The 20,032-nt window shown below is 53.8% G+C and overlaps 3 protein-coding genes across 3 annotated transcripts in view; all 3 read right to left on the bottom strand.

The window, feature by feature from the left end:
- Positions 1-534: 534 nt before the first annotated feature.
- On the bottom strand, positions 535-7,421 carry ETH_00027885 (cation channel family domain-containing protein, putative; the record flags this gene model as incomplete). Its single annotated transcript, XM_013378221.1, has 10 exons — positions 535-744; positions 856-975; positions 1,134-1,400; positions 1,691-1,877; positions 2,342-2,553; positions 2,900-3,027; positions 3,267-3,972; positions 4,552-4,683; positions 5,401-5,559; positions 6,207-7,421. The coding sequence occupies 10 exons, from the start codon at positions 7,419-7,421 to the stop codon at positions 535-537; spliced, it is 3,336 nt and encodes a 1,111-aa protein (XP_013233675.1).
- Positions 7,422-10,458: 3,037 nt separating this feature from the next.
- Positions 10,459-12,844, bottom strand: ETH_00027880 (uncharacterized protein; the record flags this gene model as incomplete). Its single annotated transcript, XM_013378220.1, has 7 exons — positions 10,459-10,511; positions 10,700-10,786; positions 10,966-11,041; positions 11,156-11,230; positions 11,426-11,496; positions 11,661-11,745; positions 11,930-12,844. The coding sequence occupies 7 exons, from the start codon at positions 12,842-12,844 to the stop codon at positions 10,459-10,461; spliced, it is 1,362 nt and encodes a 453-aa protein (XP_013233674.1).
- Positions 12,845-16,193: 3,349 nt separating this feature from the next.
- The window catches only part of ETH_00027875 (uncharacterized protein), a gene marked incomplete at both ends in the record, with an annotated part of 10,049 nt that continues 6,210 nt past the window's right edge, over positions 16,194-20,032 (bottom strand). Inside the window, 5 exons of the mRNA XM_013378219.1 lie at positions 16,194-16,693; positions 16,922-17,205; positions 17,625-18,524; positions 18,761-19,212; positions 19,450-20,028. Of these exons, the coding sequence (XP_013233673.1) occupies positions 16,194-16,693; positions 16,922-17,205; positions 17,625-18,524; positions 18,761-19,212; positions 19,450-20,028 (2,715 nt within the window). The remainder of the gene's footprint in view (positions 16,694-16,921; positions 17,206-17,624; positions 18,525-18,760; positions 19,213-19,449; positions 20,029-20,032) is intronic.

Below are 20,032 nucleotides of genomic sequence, written 5' to 3'. Positions count from 1 at the left end.
AGGCAGCGCAGCTGCTTGAGGAACAGATGGGAGAGGAACCCCGCAAGTGAATACGCAGAAAGCGGTCTTGTCTGTAATAATTTGCTCCATTGTCTTCTAGGAGTGTCTCTCTGCTTGTCTACACCTCGTGTTACTGCTCGTTGCCAGATCATGTTTGGATGGCCACATTCGTGTTCTAATGGAACAAGCAACTCCTAAGCAACTAATAAGGAGCCAACAGCATGTCTGTGCATCTACCCAGTAGCTCGGCACCCAGTTCGCTCGTTCCCAGTGCGGCTTGACTGTACTAAAGTAAAAAATTAAATGCAGCTAGCAGAGGCCGCTAGTTAAAATGAGAACAATTAAAAAGGGATGAGAGTATTCGCCACAACGGCAACGCTCAAGATGCCCCGGAAGGCGAGGAGGAATGGAACTTCAAATATCCAGCTAGCTAGATGGCTGACGATTTTTTCAGCCAACTAACTAGTTCAGTAGCCAGCTGGCTAATTCGCTAGCTCGATAGTTGATTAATCAGTCTGCTAGCTGACTAGCTAGCTAGGAGTCGAAGAAAGGGCTCGACTGGTCGCTATCGGTCCCTGCGGGGCTTGGGGACTGCTCGCTAAGCGCCGCTCCCCCAAATGGCAGCACGAGCGGGGACTGCTGCAGCGGCATCCTGAGGGACTGCTGCTGCCTCTTTTTTTGCTGCCGCTGCTGCTTCTGCTCCTCAACAGCTGCGGCTGCTCTCTTGGAAGGTGTCGACGAGACCTGCCAATAGAACCGAACGAGGGCGAAGCAACCACCACTGTACTATACCCTTGAATATCCACCTTAATCCTGAACTGCAAACATTAAATCCTAAGGTTGCAGTGGACTCACCTGCTCGTAGGCCTCCAGGACGAGGGCCACAAGGAGGTTCAGAAGAATAGTGTCCGTCAGGATATAAAAAGACACAAAGTATAAACTGCACTTCAGCACCGACGTGTGTTTCACCAAGGCCTGCGTACACGAAGCGTCAATCCAAAACTCTCGCGGGCTTGCGTTCTGCTACCCGTATAGCTGACTTGGGCAGAGAAGATCATATCGCCTTGCGCTGCAGATATAGCCGCAGTTGCAGCAGCTCCTTCAGCTGCAGTGCCTGCCCTTGTTCACTTTACCTTAAGGGAGTCGTCCCAGCCATTAACAGTCAGCAGAAACAGGGTAACTAAGGACGAGAACAGATCATTGAAATTCAACAACCCCAAGTCCATGGGGTCTCCCTCAGCCTCGGGCCCTGTGGCGTTTCCCGCTTGCCCCCCTTGCAGCTCGCACTCTATGAGACCTCTGAAAAGCTCCATACCAACCGTGGCGTAAGCGTAGAACAGCAGCAGCAAAACCTGAACAACGGTCTTCAAGCGACGTACCGCCCGCAGCAAACGCGTCACCTGCGCACACGTTCCGACACTTGCAGTACTACCCTGCACGCCCACTGCAGCTCTCTTTCGCTGCTGATGCTGCTGCCCACAGCAAATGCAGCTGCGAAAGCAACAATAGCTGCAGAGGCAGCAGCAACAGCAAGCGTATCCGTGGTGAAACTGCAGCAGCAGAAGCAGCAGCACCAGCGAAAGGAAGAATGGAAATTATTCTGTATATGGAAGGGTAACCAGAATTACCACTAATAGGGCCCACACCACCAGCTGCAACGGCATCAACAACAGCAGCAACGGCACCTGACCATATTTTTGAGTGGCTGAATCCTAAAGCCTATGCGGAGCCCTCTAAGGACTCTGGCGAAAGCGACGCCGCGCGATAGGTCGTCGACGAGACCCTCCGAAGCGTCCGAAGACAGAGACGGGGCAGCTCCAGCCAGCAAGCATGCAAGCTCCACCAGCAGGTGTACAGATACCCCACACAGGTCAAATCTACGGCGCATTCATCACATAATGCAATGTTTAAAAGAACACTTCATGAGAGGACACAGCGGAGATCAGCGCGGCTGTGGCGAATTCGCCGTACCCGCACATGGGCATATAAGTGTACACTCATGCGTGGAAGTGCAGGCGTCTTCACAAAACAATACATTTATAAATATATATATCTATATTATATATATAGATATATATATTTCACGCATGCATGCATACTTAAACGCTTACCTCATCATGCTAGTTTGTGCGAAGACAGCAATATATGAAAACATTCATATAATAGGCATGCAAACCGTGCAGCAAACAGTACAGCTTCTAGTCTGGTGCACCTCCACAGCCACGCTCAAGAAACTGCTAGCCGCACCTGCATGCAGTGCTGTGGCACTTGCTCCAAAAAGGCAAAACGACCAGAAGCAGCAGCTGGGGCCCCACTGGGCGCCTGCAACCTAAGGTCTCACTTGGCAACTGTGCTGAGGCGCCAGGGGCCCCTGTGTCTAAGCTCTATGGCCAGGAGTGTTCCCGCAGAAACAATGTAAATGGCACTTAGCAGCAGCTGCAGCCAGTAGCTCCGAGCATGGCAGAGGAAACAGGAAGTCGGCATCCCGTCGGCAGCCTCCTCCACAAGTGGCTCTCCCGTGAGGGTCGAGGCTGTCAGTATAAATTTTCGGGTCTGTTCAGCATAGGAATGCAATGCAAAAGACTATAGGCATCAACGGACAAAGTAGTCGGACAATACTGCGAAACACAAACATGAAAAGATTGTAGCTCCTCTATCTCCGTCGTGTCTGTACTTTTCTGAACCTCATCGTCTCCTTTCTGCCTATTGCGTCAAGTATAGTTGTGTCTCATCACTACCGTCTGTCTTCCTCCTTTGTTTTTGTCTTCGTGTGTTTGTTATCGTGTCTGTGTTTGTCTGTAGTGTACCTGTCTTTCTGCATGCCTGCCCGATACCTAAGTGCTTGAACATGTTTACTTATATGCAGCTTATTCATTTATTTTTGTATTATACGCCCTACTTGCAAAAATGTAACAACCATAGAAACAGCAACAGCAACATCAGCAGCCAAACTGAGAACTGAAAGAGAGGCCCCAGGCGACCGCCGCTTAGCGAACGCGCTTGCTGCTGTCACAGCTTTCTCTTTTTCTGCAGGCAGCAAGAAAATAGAGGACGCAAAGTGAATGCAGCAACTGGAAAAGGCCATGAGGACAAAGAAAGAGTCATGTGAGTAAAGCAACACACACAGTGGAAAAAGCAGGGGAAACCAATCCGACGGAGCCAGGCACACTGATACAGCCGCTGGTAGCCACCAATAAAAAAACGAGACACGACAATACACTGGAAGGCTATAAACCCTAAAGCTCCTCGTCTTCTTAAAGCCTCACCTAGAGCGAAAAGCGCAGCCGGTAGCCTTGCAAATTCCGCAGCGGAGATCTCCTCTGTTATTGTTGCTGCTGCAGTGGGCCCCTCTGTACCTGCCGCCGATTCTTGCAGCCATTGGAACGTGAAATGAGCCTCTGTCAGCACCTGGCGGTGGCGAAGAACCCAGGCTGGGGATTTCGAGTCTGGAATCCGTATCCCCCAAGCCCTCAGCAGTGCGTCAGTCTGCTTCTGCTCTTCCTGAGCTGCTGCTGCCGCTGCTGTTGACGCTGCAGATGCCGACAGCGGAGACATTTGAAGCAGCAAACGCGAAGCCTCGCTGCTGGCGTCATAATCCGATCCCCAGTCCTGGATACGACTCAGACCCGATCCCGATCCCGATCCCCAGTGCGGTATCCAATCTGCCTCTTCCCTGCCTTTGGGGCTGACAAGTGCAGCGGTACCAAGCCGCCTTTGCTCAATGCTGAAGCCGGCAACCTGTTCTTGTTGCTGCTGCTGCTGCTGCAGCAACTGCTGCTGCTGTTGCAACAACAGGAGCATCTGAGTCTCCTCCCGCGTCAAGGGCAAGAAAGAAACTGCGGGCAGGGCTGATAGGGCCCCATAAAAGCAACGCCACTCGCGGGGGCCCACACGGCCGCCGCCAGCGTCTTGAAGGAGCGAAAAAGCAGCAAGAAGGTAGCGAACTCGCAAAGCGGAGAGTTCAGACTGGTCCTGAGGTGTATGTATATCACAATGTGCACAGCCGAGATAATTACGCAGCGCGCAAAACAGAATTTAAAACTATAAATAGGCAGAAAAGACCAGAAGGACTAAGACATAGGAGAACAGCTAGACACAAATGATGGAGAGCCTAGGGCAGAACAGCAGAGAGGCAATGCACCGGCAAACGCAGACACGGACGAGCAAAGAGAGAGGCAGTAAGGGAGACAACAGCTGAAAAGAAGACCGCAGCAGCTTGATTATGTGCAGCTGCAGGAGCCACCACAGCAGCGACAGCATGAGCTGCAGCTGCTGCTACAGCAGCAGCAACGCACACAAGAGCGGACAGATAAGGAACTGCAAAACAGAAAGAGGCACGGGCATTGAGGGAAAGGCACAGATAGCAGTTTCAGAAAGAGGTCGAAGCAAGAAGACGGGGAAGCAAAGGGCGATAAAGACACGAGACAAAAATGGCCACTACAGGCACTGCAGGCGCACTGGTGTGCAAGGCTGGCAAAATGAGAAAGCAACAGGATTCCAAACGCAAGCAAACAAAAGAGAAGCACAACGAGGCCAATAAAACCAGCTAACCTTCTCTTCTTGTCTTCTAAAGGCGGAAAAAAAGGCAGCAGCGAAGAGACCCAGTAGCAGAGCCGTTATCAGATAGAACGCCACTACAAACAGCACGGCCGCCTCATGCACTGTATAGCCGCATAATAAGACCTGAGACGACCCGCAGACGCATAAGCTGCTGCAGCAGCTGCTGCTGCTTTCTCTGCTTCTACTGCTGGTGAGAACGTTGCTGCTCAGACTCAGGGACTTTGGCGAATGTTGTGTGGGAATGAAGATAGTGGATAATACCTTTGTACAAACAGGCAGCAACGATCAGGGCATTACAGGAGACAGACAGAGGTGGCAGAAACCGACAAAAAGAGTTAATGAGACACGCAGCGAAAAGAAACAAACAGAGTCACATCGCCGGAAAAGAAAAAGGGAAGAGTTTGATAGGCTGGGAGGCAAAGACGGAGAGGAAGACCCGCAGAACTGGTATGGACCCAAGGAGGCCTTCAGACACATAAAAGGAAAGGTCACCAAAACAGACAGAGACAGGCAAAAACAGGGGGCAGCAACGAGGCAAGAACGGCAAAGAAAGTCAAATAAAGGTAAAACATGAAGCACAAATAGGCAAAAAGAGACAAAAATGACAAAAAAGAGCCCCAGCTAGTGACCGCCTGGGCGGAAACTGCCTCACTGTAGAGACCAACAACAGCAGCGAGTCATGACCCCAAAAGCGAAAAAGAAGAAGACGAAGCGATAGACAGCGGGCAGTAGAGAGTGAGCAGCAAAGATCCAAGAGCCGCAACGCCGCAGCCACAGGCAAACGGCAAAGAGCCAGGAATAAGAGAGAAAAAGAAAGGAAAAAAATGGCCCCAGACCGACCTGCGGCAGCCGCACAGTGGTGACCACCAGCAGCAAAGAAACGCAGCCTCTTTGAAAGTTGTGAAACTGCTCGTGGCCATTTGTGCCTGCAAAAAGAATTACACCGAGCCAGTCGAAGAGGGCCACCGAGAGAAACAAAGCCAGCACTATGCTCCAAACCTGCGCGGCGCGAACAGCAGCAGCAGCAGCAGCAGCAGCCGCGGCAGCAGCAGCAAGCAGCTATGTGTCTGCAGTGAAACCAAACGGTCGCCAGGGATGCACACAAGCAGCTTGCGGGCTCCCTGTGGACTGTGGCCGGGGCTGGAGCGGTGAAAAATAAAGGCAGCAGAAGAGAAAAGGAAGAAAGTCAAAAGATGAGAAGAGATGAATTCAAAAAAGGATTGATAATACAGACGCAAGAGAGAAATGAGACGAGGCCAAAAAGCCCGCGAAGAGGAGAAGGCAGAAAACAGCCAAGGAAGAAAGCAGAAAATAAAAAGAACAGAAAGACAAAAAGACTAAAAGACTAAAACAGGAAAAGAGGAAAACGCTGCAGAGGCCACAGCAAGAAGTAAGGGAGGCCACGAAGGACAGAGAGAGAAGCAGAAATAAACAAAAGAAAAAGGAGATAAATAAATCACCGGGGGGAAAGAAAAGAAAAAACTGAGGGCCACAAAGAGTAAAGAAGGCACACAAAGCTCACAGGGCCAGCACACAGGCGCCGGGCCAAAAGCAGCAGAAACCCAGCGCGAACAGCACAAGCAGCAGCAGCAGCACAAGCAGCAGCAGCTGCTGTAGCAAAAGCAGCAGCAACGCAGGAACAGCACGAAGAGCTGAGGAAACGTCTTCATGGAAAAGGTGAGTGAAAAAAGCCCAAGATAGAGGCGCGAAAAGCGTGCCCGGAGCGGCCGCAGCAGCAGAAAGTCCAGCAGCAGCACGAGCAGCAGGAACCGAACATCAGCAGCAGCAGCAGCAGGAGAAGCAGCAGCAACACGGAACCAGCAGCAGACCTGAGGAAGCGTCTTGACGATTTTGAGCAGCAGCCTACGGACGGAGTGCTGCAGCCCGAGCAGCAGAAAAGGACGCGCGAGGCGTGTGGCTCTCCAGGCCCCACCAGCAGCAGCAGCAGCTGCTGCTGCTGCTGCTGGGGTATCCCCGAACAGCAGCAGGGCGTAGTCTGCTGCTGACACCACGCAGCAAGCCAGTGCTGCAGCAGGAACAGCAGCAGACCGCGAGCAGCCACGAGTCACTGCAGCAAGGAACGAACAGTAGCCCAAGAAGAAGACACAAAGCAGCGAAATAAACCACAGAGCCTTCCACCCGCCAGAAGCTGACAAAGGAGAGAGCCACTTCACGAATGCCCAGTAGCGCTGGCTGAAGCTGCTGCTGCTGCTGCTGCTGCTGCTGCTGCCGCCGCCGCCGCTGCCACTGCTGTTGCTGCTTCTGCTGCCACTGTTGCTGCTGCTGCTGCTGATGCTGGGGAAAGGGACGTAGCACTCTCCGGAGGACGCGTCGCAGTAGGGCCTTTCCTTCAGCCGCCTGCTGCGGGAGGACCTCGCCGGCTGCTGCAGCAGGAGCTGGGCAAGGTCGCCATGCTGGTACTGCTGCTGCTGCTGCTGCAGTGTGGTGGCATGTGAAGAATCTATAAGAGCCTCAATGAGGGAAAGGTGGGCCTCTGAGGCGAAGTCGGTAGCCGTGTGGGCCTCTACCAGCTCCTGGCGCTGATGGTGCTGTTGCTGCTGCTGCTGTTGCTGTTGCTGTTGCTGTTGTTGCTGCTGCTGTGATTGCTGTTGCTGCTGCTGCTGCTGGTGCTGCAGGTTGAACGTCTCAGGCGCAAAGAAAGGCAGCAGCAGATATAGCAGCAGCACCGCCGCTCTGTGCCTCCGCAGTCTCAGGGCCTCCCTGTACGCCCGCTGCCTCAGGGGGCCATTGAAGGCCCAGGGGGGCAGCCGCGGCTCCGCAGAGGCACCTGCAGCAGCCCGCACCCAGCAGGCTGCTGCCCCGCAGGAGAGGCCCTGCCGGTAGAGAGGGGGCCCCCCCATGGGTGGCCGCCCGGGGGGCCCCTCAGGCCCTGCAGAACTGAACCCAGGGGCGCCCCAGCGAAGACTAAACGAAGTAGAAGGGCGGCGCTGTCGCGAGCAGCTGGAGATACGGATAGAGACAAGAGATAGAGGCACAAAGAGATGGATATTCAGGTACGGCGAAGGGGACAGAGACAGAGGGAGGGAGAGAAGGAAAGAATACTGAACCCCAAAACAGGAAGATATAGGGATATGCCGGGTGTACAGACAGTGCTCGGGAAGAGCAGTGGGTCCTTCCGTTTGCTACTGTACTGCTGGGGAGGAGGGAGGCGCGCAGGGGAAGGCCCCCACTCAGGAAGGCTGCAGCTGTGTTCTTTTTGATATATACTTTTCTAATAATTAATGCAATTAAGGAACAAATACAAGAATTCCTCTAGACATAGGCCAGAGAGACAAGAGGGGCCCCTCGGGTCACGCGAGGGGCCCCCCAGACCGTGAGCAAACCCGCCTCTTCAGGGCCCTCAGCCTATCTGCTGCAGCAGTAGCCCTTACATCAAGAGAAGCAGCAGCATCAGCAGATATGAATGCCAAATTCTATGAGAAGCCTGCCCAGGGAACGCCACTCCCATCAAGCCGCAGCAGCAGTGTGCACTAGTCAAGACTTCTTCATTATACCGCAATGACCATACAGGTGTGGCTCATGTGCCGAAGCCAGTTTACCTCCAGAGTGGCACTGCTGAAACTCAAACGGCTTTATTGTGTTTAGCGAAGTTTCGCTTTTGTCTCAGTCAGATATTCTGTTGAGGCGTTCGCTGCCAGTCGTCTATGGAGAGGACGGCGTATGCGCCCTCTGAAAGAAACAGAAGGTCTAATTACGACGAGAACGGAGCTTAAAGTAAATTCGTTGCAACCAGTTTATCCTGAGTTTAGGAGGCCCTAAGCGCAATAAAAAGGTGCCTTCCAGGCGAAGTGAGCCGCGACTATCCAGTTGGCAACTCTCGCCGGTGTGAAAGAGCCTTGCCTAGTACCTAATTAACAGCCGGAGTTTGGAACCAGTGATATTCACACTGCAATACGATGTAGGCACTGCAGCGCACTGTGGCGAAGCTGCAGGACGAGGAAGGCAATCATGATCTTGGAGACTTCAAAGTATGCAATCACGCCTTTGCTTGTCCACAAAGTAGTCAGCGCGACCCAGCTAACATGTAGAAGTTTAGCAGAGAAGAGGGGCCCGTAATTGCTGTGTGACGATGTGCGCCAAGCAGGTGTGTTGGAGGGGAGCACGGAGAAACTTTACAAGACAACTAGACGCAGTATCGCTGGCTAGAACTCTTTTGAGTCAATATTGAGTCAGTATTTCGAAAGAATTTTAATCACTACGAGCAACTCAAAACTCCTGTTGCAAATAAAGCAACTGAAGGGATAGCGTTCCATTGTTTCAGTTGGGTCCCGCAGTTGTACGCCCCAGATAGCTTCCTACCGCTGTCTATATATTCCCACCCCATCAAAGCAACAAACAATAGGAGTTGGGGTAGTGTGCTTAGCTAACAACCTTCAGACCCATTTAGGGATGATCACAGCACTACGCTGCAACGATGCCTTCCCCCCACAAAGCTCTACAACCGGAATCTTCATTGTAGTGTACAGAAATACCTTGTTCACACTCCCCAGAACTTCAAAGCCCATCTAGCTAGTTCCCCTGTCCTCACCACAGAGTCCGATACTCCGATATCCGTGACTTGGACACCGTATTTGATAAACATGGTGGAAAACTCTGCCACAACGATAACGTGCTAGCTCTTCTGTTGTATCCCTCTAAATGAGGCTATGCGCTGCAGTTCGTGCACGCCCATTCCAGTCTGAGGAACCTCGATGAGCTGTGCTCTGGGCACAGACGGCAGCTGGAGAGGTGCAGAGGGGTTCCGTTCTAAACGTCTCTATTTATGGATCTCCCGGGGAGGAGGTACAGCACTGCAAACACTGCTGAACTCCACTGTCCGCCATATCAACCAGCATGCCTGACACATGCATAGAAATCACAGCTACGCTCAACTCCACTGTCCACCGTATCAACGGCTGACTCATTCATAGACAAATTTCCCTGAATAGTCCAAATAAACAAATTCCCCTGAATATTCCAAATTTAGCTGTACCCTCGGCAACAGGATCTACAGCTGCCATGACGCTTGTACTGCGTGCCTGCTGTGGCAGAGCTGGATACGAGATGCTGCTCACCACTCGACACTAAAAACGAAAATAAATCGTACACTAGACAGGGACTCGCAATGCGTCTCGTAATGCTTCTCAACGAACCAGCGAAATGTAAACTCCAACCTCTGACTGTTCTTCGTTTCCTCAGCGAAGGGGCTGACGCCACCTCGTGTACTTTTGCGGTCTCTTCTGTAGAATCTAACAGTTGCGTCAACTTTCCTTATTGCTTTTTAAAATCAAGTACGTTCGAGAAATGAGCACAAGCCGTGCTGTATCAACTAGCTGCATCCTACTATCGTATGTAACACTCACTGCATTTGAACGACGCAGGTACGGATGCAAACAGTCGAGATCTGTATTCGGCATGAAGCATGAACCCGTCACCACCTTCAGGCAGCTTCCGAACCTCGTTACAACGCAAAGCACCTAAAGAAAGGTTCTACCCGCTTCACTAAAGGATGGACAAAATTAGCTCTTGCTGGCGTCACATACTGTTGGTGACGTAGCATATTTTGAACAAAACACCATCCATTCATCTACGGAGATTCAAAACAACATAATCACAGCCTGAGGCCGACATCAGCAGGAATTATAAAAGAGCAACCATACTGTGGACAAACATTGAAGGCTGCGCCACATCTGGCCCTCACTGCGTGACGCCCTCTAACCAGCTGCGTAGCAAACGACAGCCAGACTTCATATTCGATACAACGGGGCATAAGCTCTTTAAAGCTTTCGAGTACCAGAACAGCTGAGCATTCCACAACAACGCCTTACATGTCGGAAGCAGTACGCGGCATATTCGTACTTGGCCCGTACAATTTTCCTTTTCGCGAGTCGGGTCGGTTTACTCATCTTTCTTTGAAGAAGAGCGTAAAGCAGATTCACTAGGAGACGTGGCTGCGGAGGGATAGACACACGAGGACAAGTGAACATGGCCCTATCCACATGACTAGCTTCCACGGAAAACAGGCAATTTGTGGTCCAAATCTTTTCAAGAGGGTGATCCTGGGCTCAACTGAAACTCCAAGGGCTTCCCCATGTATCAGCCACACATGCAACAGGCGAATCGTCCCTACAAAACTTACCATAGACCTTAATCAGGATTTCCCCCGTGCTCGGCCCTTGCGGCTTCGGGATTACAAAACCCAAAGGAACTGTTCCCCCGTCCGGAACTGCATTGAAAGCACAGTCACTAAGTCACCTGCCTTAATTTCCTGTCCAGAGCAAGGGTCCGTGGAGCTCGCCCAAAATGCGCATATACGGAATTTAAGATGATGAGGCCGCAGCACGGAACTGGGTGGCACCTCGTCATATGATGAAGCCCTCGAATGGAGCCTAGTGTTGCACCTACCTTTCCCTGAAAGTTCCACTGCTTTCATGCAATTAGTCAGCATTTCTGCGCCCAGGACTATTACATCACGCCGGAACTGAATACGCAAACGAACAAGTCACCGAGCGCATTTCTGTGGCGCGCCAGCAACCTCAGCTGCTGTTCCGGTGGAACGGCTCTTGTAAAGCGGGCAAGGGACGGCTTGCCTGACATGACTCTGATTGTAGAGGTTCTCTCTTGAAAAGACAGACGCAATTTGACCTAAAATTCCTGTGCCTTTGTTGCTCTGTAGGCAAACACACAAACACAAACACGCGTAACCACTGTCCTCCACGTATAACTACTGTCTTCGCTGCATAACTAACTCGTTCGCTTTCAAAGGAGTACTTCAAATCCAACCTCATCCATTTGAACACAACTTTGTGGGAAACCAGATTGAGGGCTTAGCAAGAACAGAGACGCTGTATAACCGTACACTTACCAATTCACACAATTCAACGTGTAAATGAACATCATCCCCTGTTGGGGCTGTCCACTCTGTCACGAATAAACCTGCAAAGGCCACATAATGCCAGTACAACCTTGCGGCAAGCTAAATATAGGCCCGCACTTTAAGAGCTCGCTCACGTGCGTATGGAGAGTTGCATTCAAGTTGCACTCGTAAGTACTGTCCTGGCAATGCTTAGTACCTGGAAGGACTGTCCAAAGAGACTTACTGGTATTCATTCCTCCGTGAGCCATGCAGGAACACACTGCAGCTTCTCCAAGCCTTCGAGTAATTTCCCGTATTCTATCTCCCATCTGCGATGTGCACAGCACGAAGGAATCTGCCGTCGCGTTCATTCGATCTTAAAAACTTTCAAAAGATAGTGGGCACACCACCCAACTGAAGTGTTCTAGGCAAACCGGATGCAGCATAACTTTATCTATAAGCGCCGTTTGCACCCGAGGCTGTGAAGCTGCGTGAAAGACCTTTTGAACGTACTTCCCCTCCAATGTCTATGAAAGGATTTTCCAAAGTGAAGCCGAGCTGGTGTGGTGCCCATGGGTATCCAAGTTCAAGCACAGTTTGGTGTTGGACCCAGCCCATACCGCCGTGGCCGACAACGGCTGAAACATCACTGGCCTTTCTATCAGCTGATGCAGAACTGGCACCTCTATCAGCTGATGCAGAACTGGCCCCCCTATCAGCTGATGCAGAACTGGCCCCTCTATCAGCTGATGCAGAGCTGGGCCCTTCTTCAGCAGAGGCGAAAGTGGCCCCTCCTTCAGTAGATGCAGAAGATGCCGTAGAAGCCACTCGCCGAAGCGGCTCATACGAACGTTTTCCCCCGTACACGGAAGCCATTCCTTCTGTGAGTCTTCCAGTCCAGAGCTTCCATCGGCTCACTGGGCTTCGTCTACGGGGAGTATCCGAAGCCTCGTCGTCACTGGACTCGCAGCTTTCCTGAAAGGCAAGGTAACAAGGTGCAGGGTAATATAGGCAAAAGAGCTTCTGACTTAGTGCAGAAGTCTGCGTTTGCGCCCCGCACTCGCACTGTACGAAGAACTCTACCAAACCTACATGAGATAAAAGCGTCTTCCACGCGTCGCCTCCGTCGCCGCTCGAAAGCGCCCGCGAAGACCTCGACAGATTTACTTGCAAGTGGAAAGCGCATTTCAGAAGCAAAAAAGCAACGGATGCAGATACTGCGAGCGCTATAAAAAGAGGCCAAATGGCTGGCTGGCGTCGTGCACGCCGTTTCCGCAGTGCTCCCTGCTCATAAACGTGACCGGCAGAAGTCGGCGGATCCAGCCCCAGCTTCGTAATCATTTCATAATCCCCATCCAGGTCCACCTTGGTTCCCATTATTGCACCCTGAGGCATAGCGAACTTCGCGTTCAGTAGGGAGTTAATCATCAACGCCAGCCAAAAACCTGAGTGGTGCTTCCGTCATAACAATGATTTCGAAACAATAATGAAGCCCAACACTGACTGTACGACGCCACTCCCTCCACTAATGGACTACCGGCAATCTGTTCTTATTTCAGATGCGCCAGCGGGCGATTTGTGAAACTCCACAGCAGGAGGACATTGAGAACACCAAATCGAAGCGCAAAGTGAGCAAGAAACACCACCCCTACATCCTCAAAACAGATACTTGCCTCTAAATTAGGCGAATGCGCTGGCCGTGAGCTTTGACTTTTCAGTCTTATTTTGCTCGTTGCTGCTTCAGCGGAGGTCGAATAAATTGCAGCTACGCCGAGCGCCTGAAACGCTCTTACCGCAAGCCTAGGCCAGCCACCAACACCTGTCGCAAGAAAAAATAATTTATTGCAACGGCAAAACCTATTTAAGCTTGTCTGATGCGAATAAAGCGCATCAAGCTCCAGGCAATCCAAGACAAGCGTGCGCAAGGGCGTCCTGATATGCGACGGGGCCTCGCGTCGCTCACGCACTGCATGGGCAGTCCATCGCCGAGCAACAGTGATATTGCATCTGAATTTAGTCTAAATATACGGAAAATAAGACTAAGGGCATGGCATGCCATTGCTGGTGTTTATTTCGTACGTTTGTTTCTTTGATCTCCCCTACCCCAGCTAACTAGGGTGCCTTGTGGGCAGCGATCAGTGTTCCTTTCGTTCCCCTCAGGATTCGCCAGTTCTACCAAGCACTTGGTCAGTGTAAATAGAAAAGTAAAATTCTTAATTAGCATTAGAGTCTACATAGGATCTCCGTAAAGCCTCAGACGAGCTCGAGCAGTGGAGCATTTGCCTTCCAGAGTTGCTGCCTACGTAGAGTGCGAAAAATGTGCATGAAATTTAGGGGAGAGCTCTGTTTCATGCGGCTTAATACAAATTCAGTGTCTTTTCATTAGCAGTTAGCGTAATCGGAAGGAAGGATTCTCTCAGGCGCTCGTGGATCGCCGCCTACTGACCAGGTGTGTTCGGGGGTTGCCTGTGGAGCAGCCTTTGGGTCTGGACTTTTCCCCTCTGAAAACCTATACTCTCGTCGCGGCATTTGACGCAATTGTAATATTTAGAAGCATTGCGTGTATGCTTCTGGTTGCTGGCGGTGTTCACGCCCAACTGGTGCATTGGCCAGGGAGCAATGCATGGAAGCACAGCGGGCTAGCGCCTTGTTGAAGTGCTTAAGGCAGTACATACAGTACGTTAGCAATCTTTTAAGGGCAATTTATGCCCTGGTAGTAACAACTGGCTTTTTTTGTCAGCCCGACGCGTTGTTTCCTGCTGTGGGGGATGGCGCTTGGCTATCAAAGGCCAGGAACAAATCATGTGGACCTCTACGAGCCACAGGCGCATTTCCTATCACACAAAGGCCAATTGTGGTGGAAAATTTCAGTGCAGCGGAGTTGGTGAATCCCTTGCACAGGTAGCTTTGAATTGGTCGCCTTGGCTTCCCGCGTCTCTGAAGTTGAAGGATGGATTCGTGTCTGGGTGAACATGGCATTTAAATCAGCGTTTAGCGGCAGCTGTGTCTTAGAAAAATCTTAAATTCCTTTTTTAACTTTTTATTCGGCTTAACTAGCAGTCGGGAGCGCTTAAGATAGGTTCCCGAACCCGGGCTGCCTTGAGGCCCACAAGGCTACTGAGCACGGACTTGGCTATAAGGTCACTGAGCAACAAAAGAAGGAAGAGCGAGAAATAACAGACGCAAATGAAGAGTGAAAGACAATGAGACGCATAGAAAGGCGCACAGCGAGGCAGGAGTGGCAAATGCGCACAAAGAAATTCAAAAGATCGGCAGAGAACACGAAGCAACAAGACGAAGGGGTCAACGGGGGACATGCATACAAAGAGAAAAGTTTCAGCAAACATGCACACGACACAAATATAAGGAAGAAATGGCACAAGCGGCAATAGACAGGCCATAGCGACATAGAACAGAGAGGAAGTGCAGTAACCCACAAAAAGGCGCCCGTACAGCCACTGACAACCTGGGGCTTAGGACTCATTGTATCCTCCAGAGGCTTCCAGCTTCCCGTCTAAGCGAGGATAGGGGTCTTTTTCCTTTTCTCTTGCTCGTCTGCCGGTTGCAAACCCTAGCGCCTGCAACAAAGCTAAATTATACTCGAAAGCAACGCTAAAGCACCGTCAGACTAGTAAATAATGCTAAGGAAGGGGGTCCGTGCGTGCCCCCACAGGCTCCACTTCAAAACATATCCTTGCTGGGAAGCTCTTCAAAACGTATCCTTGCTGGGAAGCTGCTGCTGCAGGCACCCTGTCCTAGAATCCACTCGAGTTCCTACAGCGCAGCCTGTGCATGCAGATCTCTGGCATTCTGACACTTTGCCTGCAGCCATCCCCCAATTCTTTGTTGTCTAGTTGACAGGAACACTAACTGTACTAACTTGCTAATGGCAACAACGCCGTAACAGTGACGCCAATAAAAAAGATGAAGGCGTTGGCGAGAAACCCCACATCTCCTGCATGCAGGGGAAAAGCACCGATCTCACTGGCCGCGGCATAGATACACCTCAGCCTCAGGTGCGCAAAAACACACAAAAGCCAGTGCCAACCCTAGGAGTTTAATCGCCTTGCGCCTTCACAGTAAACTCGTTGCCCGCAGCCAGATCCGCAGCTTCGTCGCCAGGCAGCTGGCCTCGCTAGTGCTGGCCAAACAGATTCTGAGCCTGTTAACTGCACTGAGTCCCACTGCGGCGAAGCTGCTTCGGCTTCCCAAAGATAAGCTCTTACTCATCCCATGAGCCTCGCTGCCCGCACGTACTTAACCCCAGGCACTTCTCGGAGCCCGCTGGCGGGGGAACATACTTAAGGGGCCCCTTGGGAGCCCGCTTAATTGCAGCCTGCAAGGCCTGGGAGAATCAATGGGCATGCAGTGCAGCTCACAGAGGCATTCTGCTGAAGACATCCCTCGCTGCCTGCTGGCGTTGCAGCTGCACAGCAGTTGCACTCAACGAGCACACTGTGCAAAAAAAGTGACATTACAACTATAAAACCATTTGGACAAGCGAGTCGAAACCCTTTACTGCAAGGACAGGAAAAGAAGCTGCAGAAACTGGGGTTGCTGCTGCTTCTGCATCCGCCATGGCAGCTTTGCTGCGACGCGCCCGCTGCTCCCTAGCTCCGCGGGCAGTTAGCGCAGCAGCAGCAGCAGCTGCTGCAGTTTTCATGCGTTTCCCTCCGCATCAGCAGCTGTACATGCAGTGCGCAAGGTCACTAGCCAGCAGCAAGAGCAGCAGGAGGAGGAGCAGCAGCCGCAGCAATCGCACACGCTGACGTTGTGGCTACCTGAGTGCCCGTTCCTGTATTGCCATTTGCCTGAGAAGCGCGAGTTTGTCCTCTTGCGCCTTTCTTCTTTGCTGCAGCAAAAGGCACTGCTGCTGTTGCTGCTGCTGCTGCTGCAGCAGCATGTGGATGTTCTGCAGCGTGCCCTGCCAGCCGCCGGGCGGTGACTGCCAACACCAGCTGCGAGGGCGGGGTCCCTGGCTGTAGGTGAGGATTTGGCGGGACCTCTGCAGCAGCTCTCTGGAGTACATTCTGTGGCGGTTTCCTTCCTTCTTCTTGGCATGCTGCGGCTTCTGAGTGGCCTGCTGCTGCTGCTGCTGCTGCTGCGGCTGCTCCTTGCCCCTGCGGCCCTGCTGCTCCCACGTGTAACTGTCAAAAAGAGCCCCCAGCGGCAGCCCCCGCCGTCCCGCTGCCTCCACTTCCAAGTTGCCGCTGCTCGTGATGAGGAGCGCGCGCAGCAGCTCTGTGGCAGTGATGGAGTCCGTGTGGTCCTGGCAGCCTACGGAAACCAGCAGCAGCAGCAGCAGCAGTAGCAGCGGCCGCAGACGCATGAAGCGCAGCACCACCGACAGCAGCCAGCCCCTGAGCAGCGGCCAGCGCCCCGCAAGGGTGCAGGTGCGCGCTGTTGCCGCAACCGCCCACCGCGCAGCAGCAGAAGCAGCAGCAGCAGCAGCAGGAGCGGGAGCGGGAGCAGCAGCAGCAGCAGGAGGAGCAGCAGGTGGCGCACCGAGGATTCTGTGGGGCTCGAAGGGGTCGATGATTGTCAAGAAGAGGCGCCTGCTGAGCCACCTGGCGGACCTGCCGTTGGCCAGCAAGGACTCGAAGCTGTCGTCTTCTGCTGGAGAGCCCTCAGGCGCTGCCGCAGCGTCGCGCCAGGCCGTCTGCGGCCACGGCAGCGAAGACTTGGGAAATGGCGGCGAGCTGAACTGCTCCGCCTTCGCAGTGGGAAACAGCGACAAGTCCTTTATGTTCAGCGCGAAGCTCGCGCCGTTGAACTGCACCGTGTAAAACCTGCGCGCCCCAAACCCCAAACCCTAAACCCTAAACCCTCGGCCGCAAACCCCAGCCTCCGAGCCCAAACCCTACACCCTACACCCTGAAGCGGAAACCCCAGGATCGGAGCCCCAAACCCTAACTCTTAAGCGGAAACCCCAGGCTCTGACCCGCAAACCCTAAACCCCAAACCCTAAAGCGGGAACTCAGGTTCTGAGCCCGAAACCCAAACCCTAAGCTCCACACCCTCAACTCCAGGCTCTGACACCGAAGCCCCAGACCCTGAACCTGAAACCCTAAACCCTAAACCCTCGTAGGCCCTAGACCCTTGCTGCGGAGCTTTTTGCCTGCACTTTTAGCTGCTTGTGTCCAGCTCAAACCCCCGAAACCCCAGCCCCAGACACCCAGACACCCAGCCTCATCTCCCCAAACCCTACCTGAAAAAGGCCCGCAGCAGATCCAGCAGCCGCGGCCGCGGGCCCTGCAGCAGCACAACAGCCCCCAAGACAGCAGCAAGCTGCTTCCGCAGCTCTGGGGAGTTGGGGCTGGCCGGAAGCTCCGGGTGGGCAAAGACAATGGCCTTAGAGGCCTGCCTGAGCTTCTGGAGGGCCTGTGCAGCTGTTGCTGCTGAGGGCAGCTGCCCCAGGCCGTGGCCGTAGCCGCTCATGCGAAACGCTGCAGCAGTTGCTGCTGCTGCTGCTGCTGCTGCGCTCGCCATCAGCAAGTGCCGGCTGTAAGCCTCGGCCGACAAACCCTCCAGGTCCTCGGGCCACTTGCACCCGCCGCAGCCGCTCCAAGGCCCACACCGGCACATCTCGCTGTTGATGCCGTCGCTGCTGCTGCTGCTGCTGCTGCTGTCACTGCTGCTGCTGCTGCTGTCGCTGCGAGCCACAGATACGTAAATGGAAGACAAATGCTTGTTGAGTCCCCTCTCCGGGTCAATAAAATACACATCTGACGCAGGGTCCTCGGGCAGGGCATTCAAAGGGTACGGGATTAAGCCCCCGCACGCGGCGCAGCGTTTCTGCTGCTGCTGCTGCTGCTGCTCCTGCTCCCCCGCGTGCTGCTGCTGCTGCTCCTCCTCCTGCTCGTGCTGCGGCAGTCGCAGCTGGAAATTCGGAAGCACAGGCAGCCACGTGGGGTCCCCCAGGGCCCAGTAAATGTCAAGCAGCTGCTGCCAAGTCCCTTGCTGGTCGGGAGAGCAATTCAGCTGGTGCTGCTTCTGCTCCGGCAGCAGCTCCAGCTGCTGCTGCTGGGGCTGAAAGAGACAACGCTGCAGGAAATAGACCCCTGCCAGCTGCCAGGAGTAGCTGTTAGTGAAGCCCTTGGCCCCGTCACTGCGAAGAAGAAGCACAGCAAGCCGCAGCAGCAGGCGCTGCAGCAAAGGCAGCAAAGCTAGCCAGCAGCAGCAGCAAAAGCGGACACAGCAACAGCCGACTGCCGAGCCTCCCGCAGCACCAGCCGCTTCCCAAGCTCACTCGCACGCACGCGTAGCAGCAGCGCCGCACTTGCAATTGATGCAGCAACAGCAGCAACAGCAGGAAAAGAAGCAGCAGCAGCAGCAGCAACCTACCCCACGTCTCTCCTTTTCACCCAGTACTTCAGCAGCCTCAAGAACTGTTGCACCTCTGGGCCGCAGCCAACACTGTAGGCCCTCATGAGCCTCGAGTTGTGGAGGGGGCCCACGTGGTTGAAGGTGAGGTCGCATTCGCCGAAGGAGATAAGAGGCACCACGCGGCGCTGCTGCTGCTGCTGCTGCTGCTGCTGCTGTGGATCGCTGCCGCTGCTGCTGCGGTGCTGCTGGTGGTAGTGGTCGCCGCAGGCCGCGTCTGCCGCCGCTGCTGCAGCAACTTCGAAGGAGAAGCTCCTCACTGTGCTGGGCGCCATTGAATCCGAGCAGTAGCCGTCTTGCAGCCACGGGATCTCTACAGCAGCAGCAGCAGCAGCTGGAACAACTGCAGCAGCACGTGATGCTGCTGTCTCCGCCGTGGGCCGCCCGCGGAGGAACGGGAACCGCCAGTTCCTCTACATCAGCAGCAACAATACAGCAGCAGCACAGCAGCAGCACCATAAGCAGCAGCAAGGATCAGGCGACCCCACAACTGGGCGTTCCTTCCCCCTTTTCCACAGCAGCAGCAGCAGCAGCGGAGGCAACGAGCGTAGGCTACTCCCGCACAGCCAGCGACAGCAGCAACAGCCGCAGCAGCAGCCGCAGCAGCTGCAGCAGCCGCAGCTGCAGCACCTGCAGCAGCAGCAGCTCACGCGTTTGATGGTGTTTGTGAGCCTAGTCTCGACAGCAGTAAAAGGCAGCCGACAAAGGCTGTTGCTGCGGGCGGGCGTTGTCCCGCAGTGGCGTTTTGCTGCTGCTTCTGCTGCGCTGCTGCTGCTGCTGCTGCTGCTGTCGAGCTCCGCGTCACTCTCCGCGCCCGAGGGGTGGGGACCCCTCAGGGCAGGCCATTTGATTCGAACAAGAGGAAATCTGGCAAGTTCAGAAAAGCTAACTTGGGGGCCCCCCAGCAGCTCCTGCTGCATGCAGAAGGGGGGCCCCAGCCGCAGCAGCAGCCGCTCAGCAGCACAGGCCATTTGCCGGCCTGCAACAATAGAGGAGAAGCGGAGAACAGCTTCTTTGTTGTCCGCAGCAGCAGGCAGGTCTGCTTCCGCCTCCTCAGCTGCTGCTGCTTCTGCTGCTGCTGCTGCTGCGTCTTCTGCCTCCGATGCGTTATCGCTCTCGTCTGCTGCGTCGCTCGGGACGCCCAGCTGCTCCTCCTCGCGCGCTTCCTCTTGCTGCTGCTCTTCCTGTTGCTGCTCTTCCTGTTGCTGCTCTTCCTGCTGCTGCTCTTCCTGC

Source organism: Eimeria tenella, genomic scaffold, assembly GCF_000499545.2.
Source record: "Eimeria tenella Houghton genomic scaffold, Eth_scaff79, whole genome shotgun sequence".
In the NCBI taxonomy this organism is placed as follows: Eukaryota; Apicomplexa; class Conoidasida; order Eucoccidiorida; family Eimeriidae; genus Eimeria; species Eimeria tenella.
The sequence above is the reverse complement of the archived record's forward strand: the minus strand, read 5'-3'. Positions and strand labels throughout refer to the sequence as shown.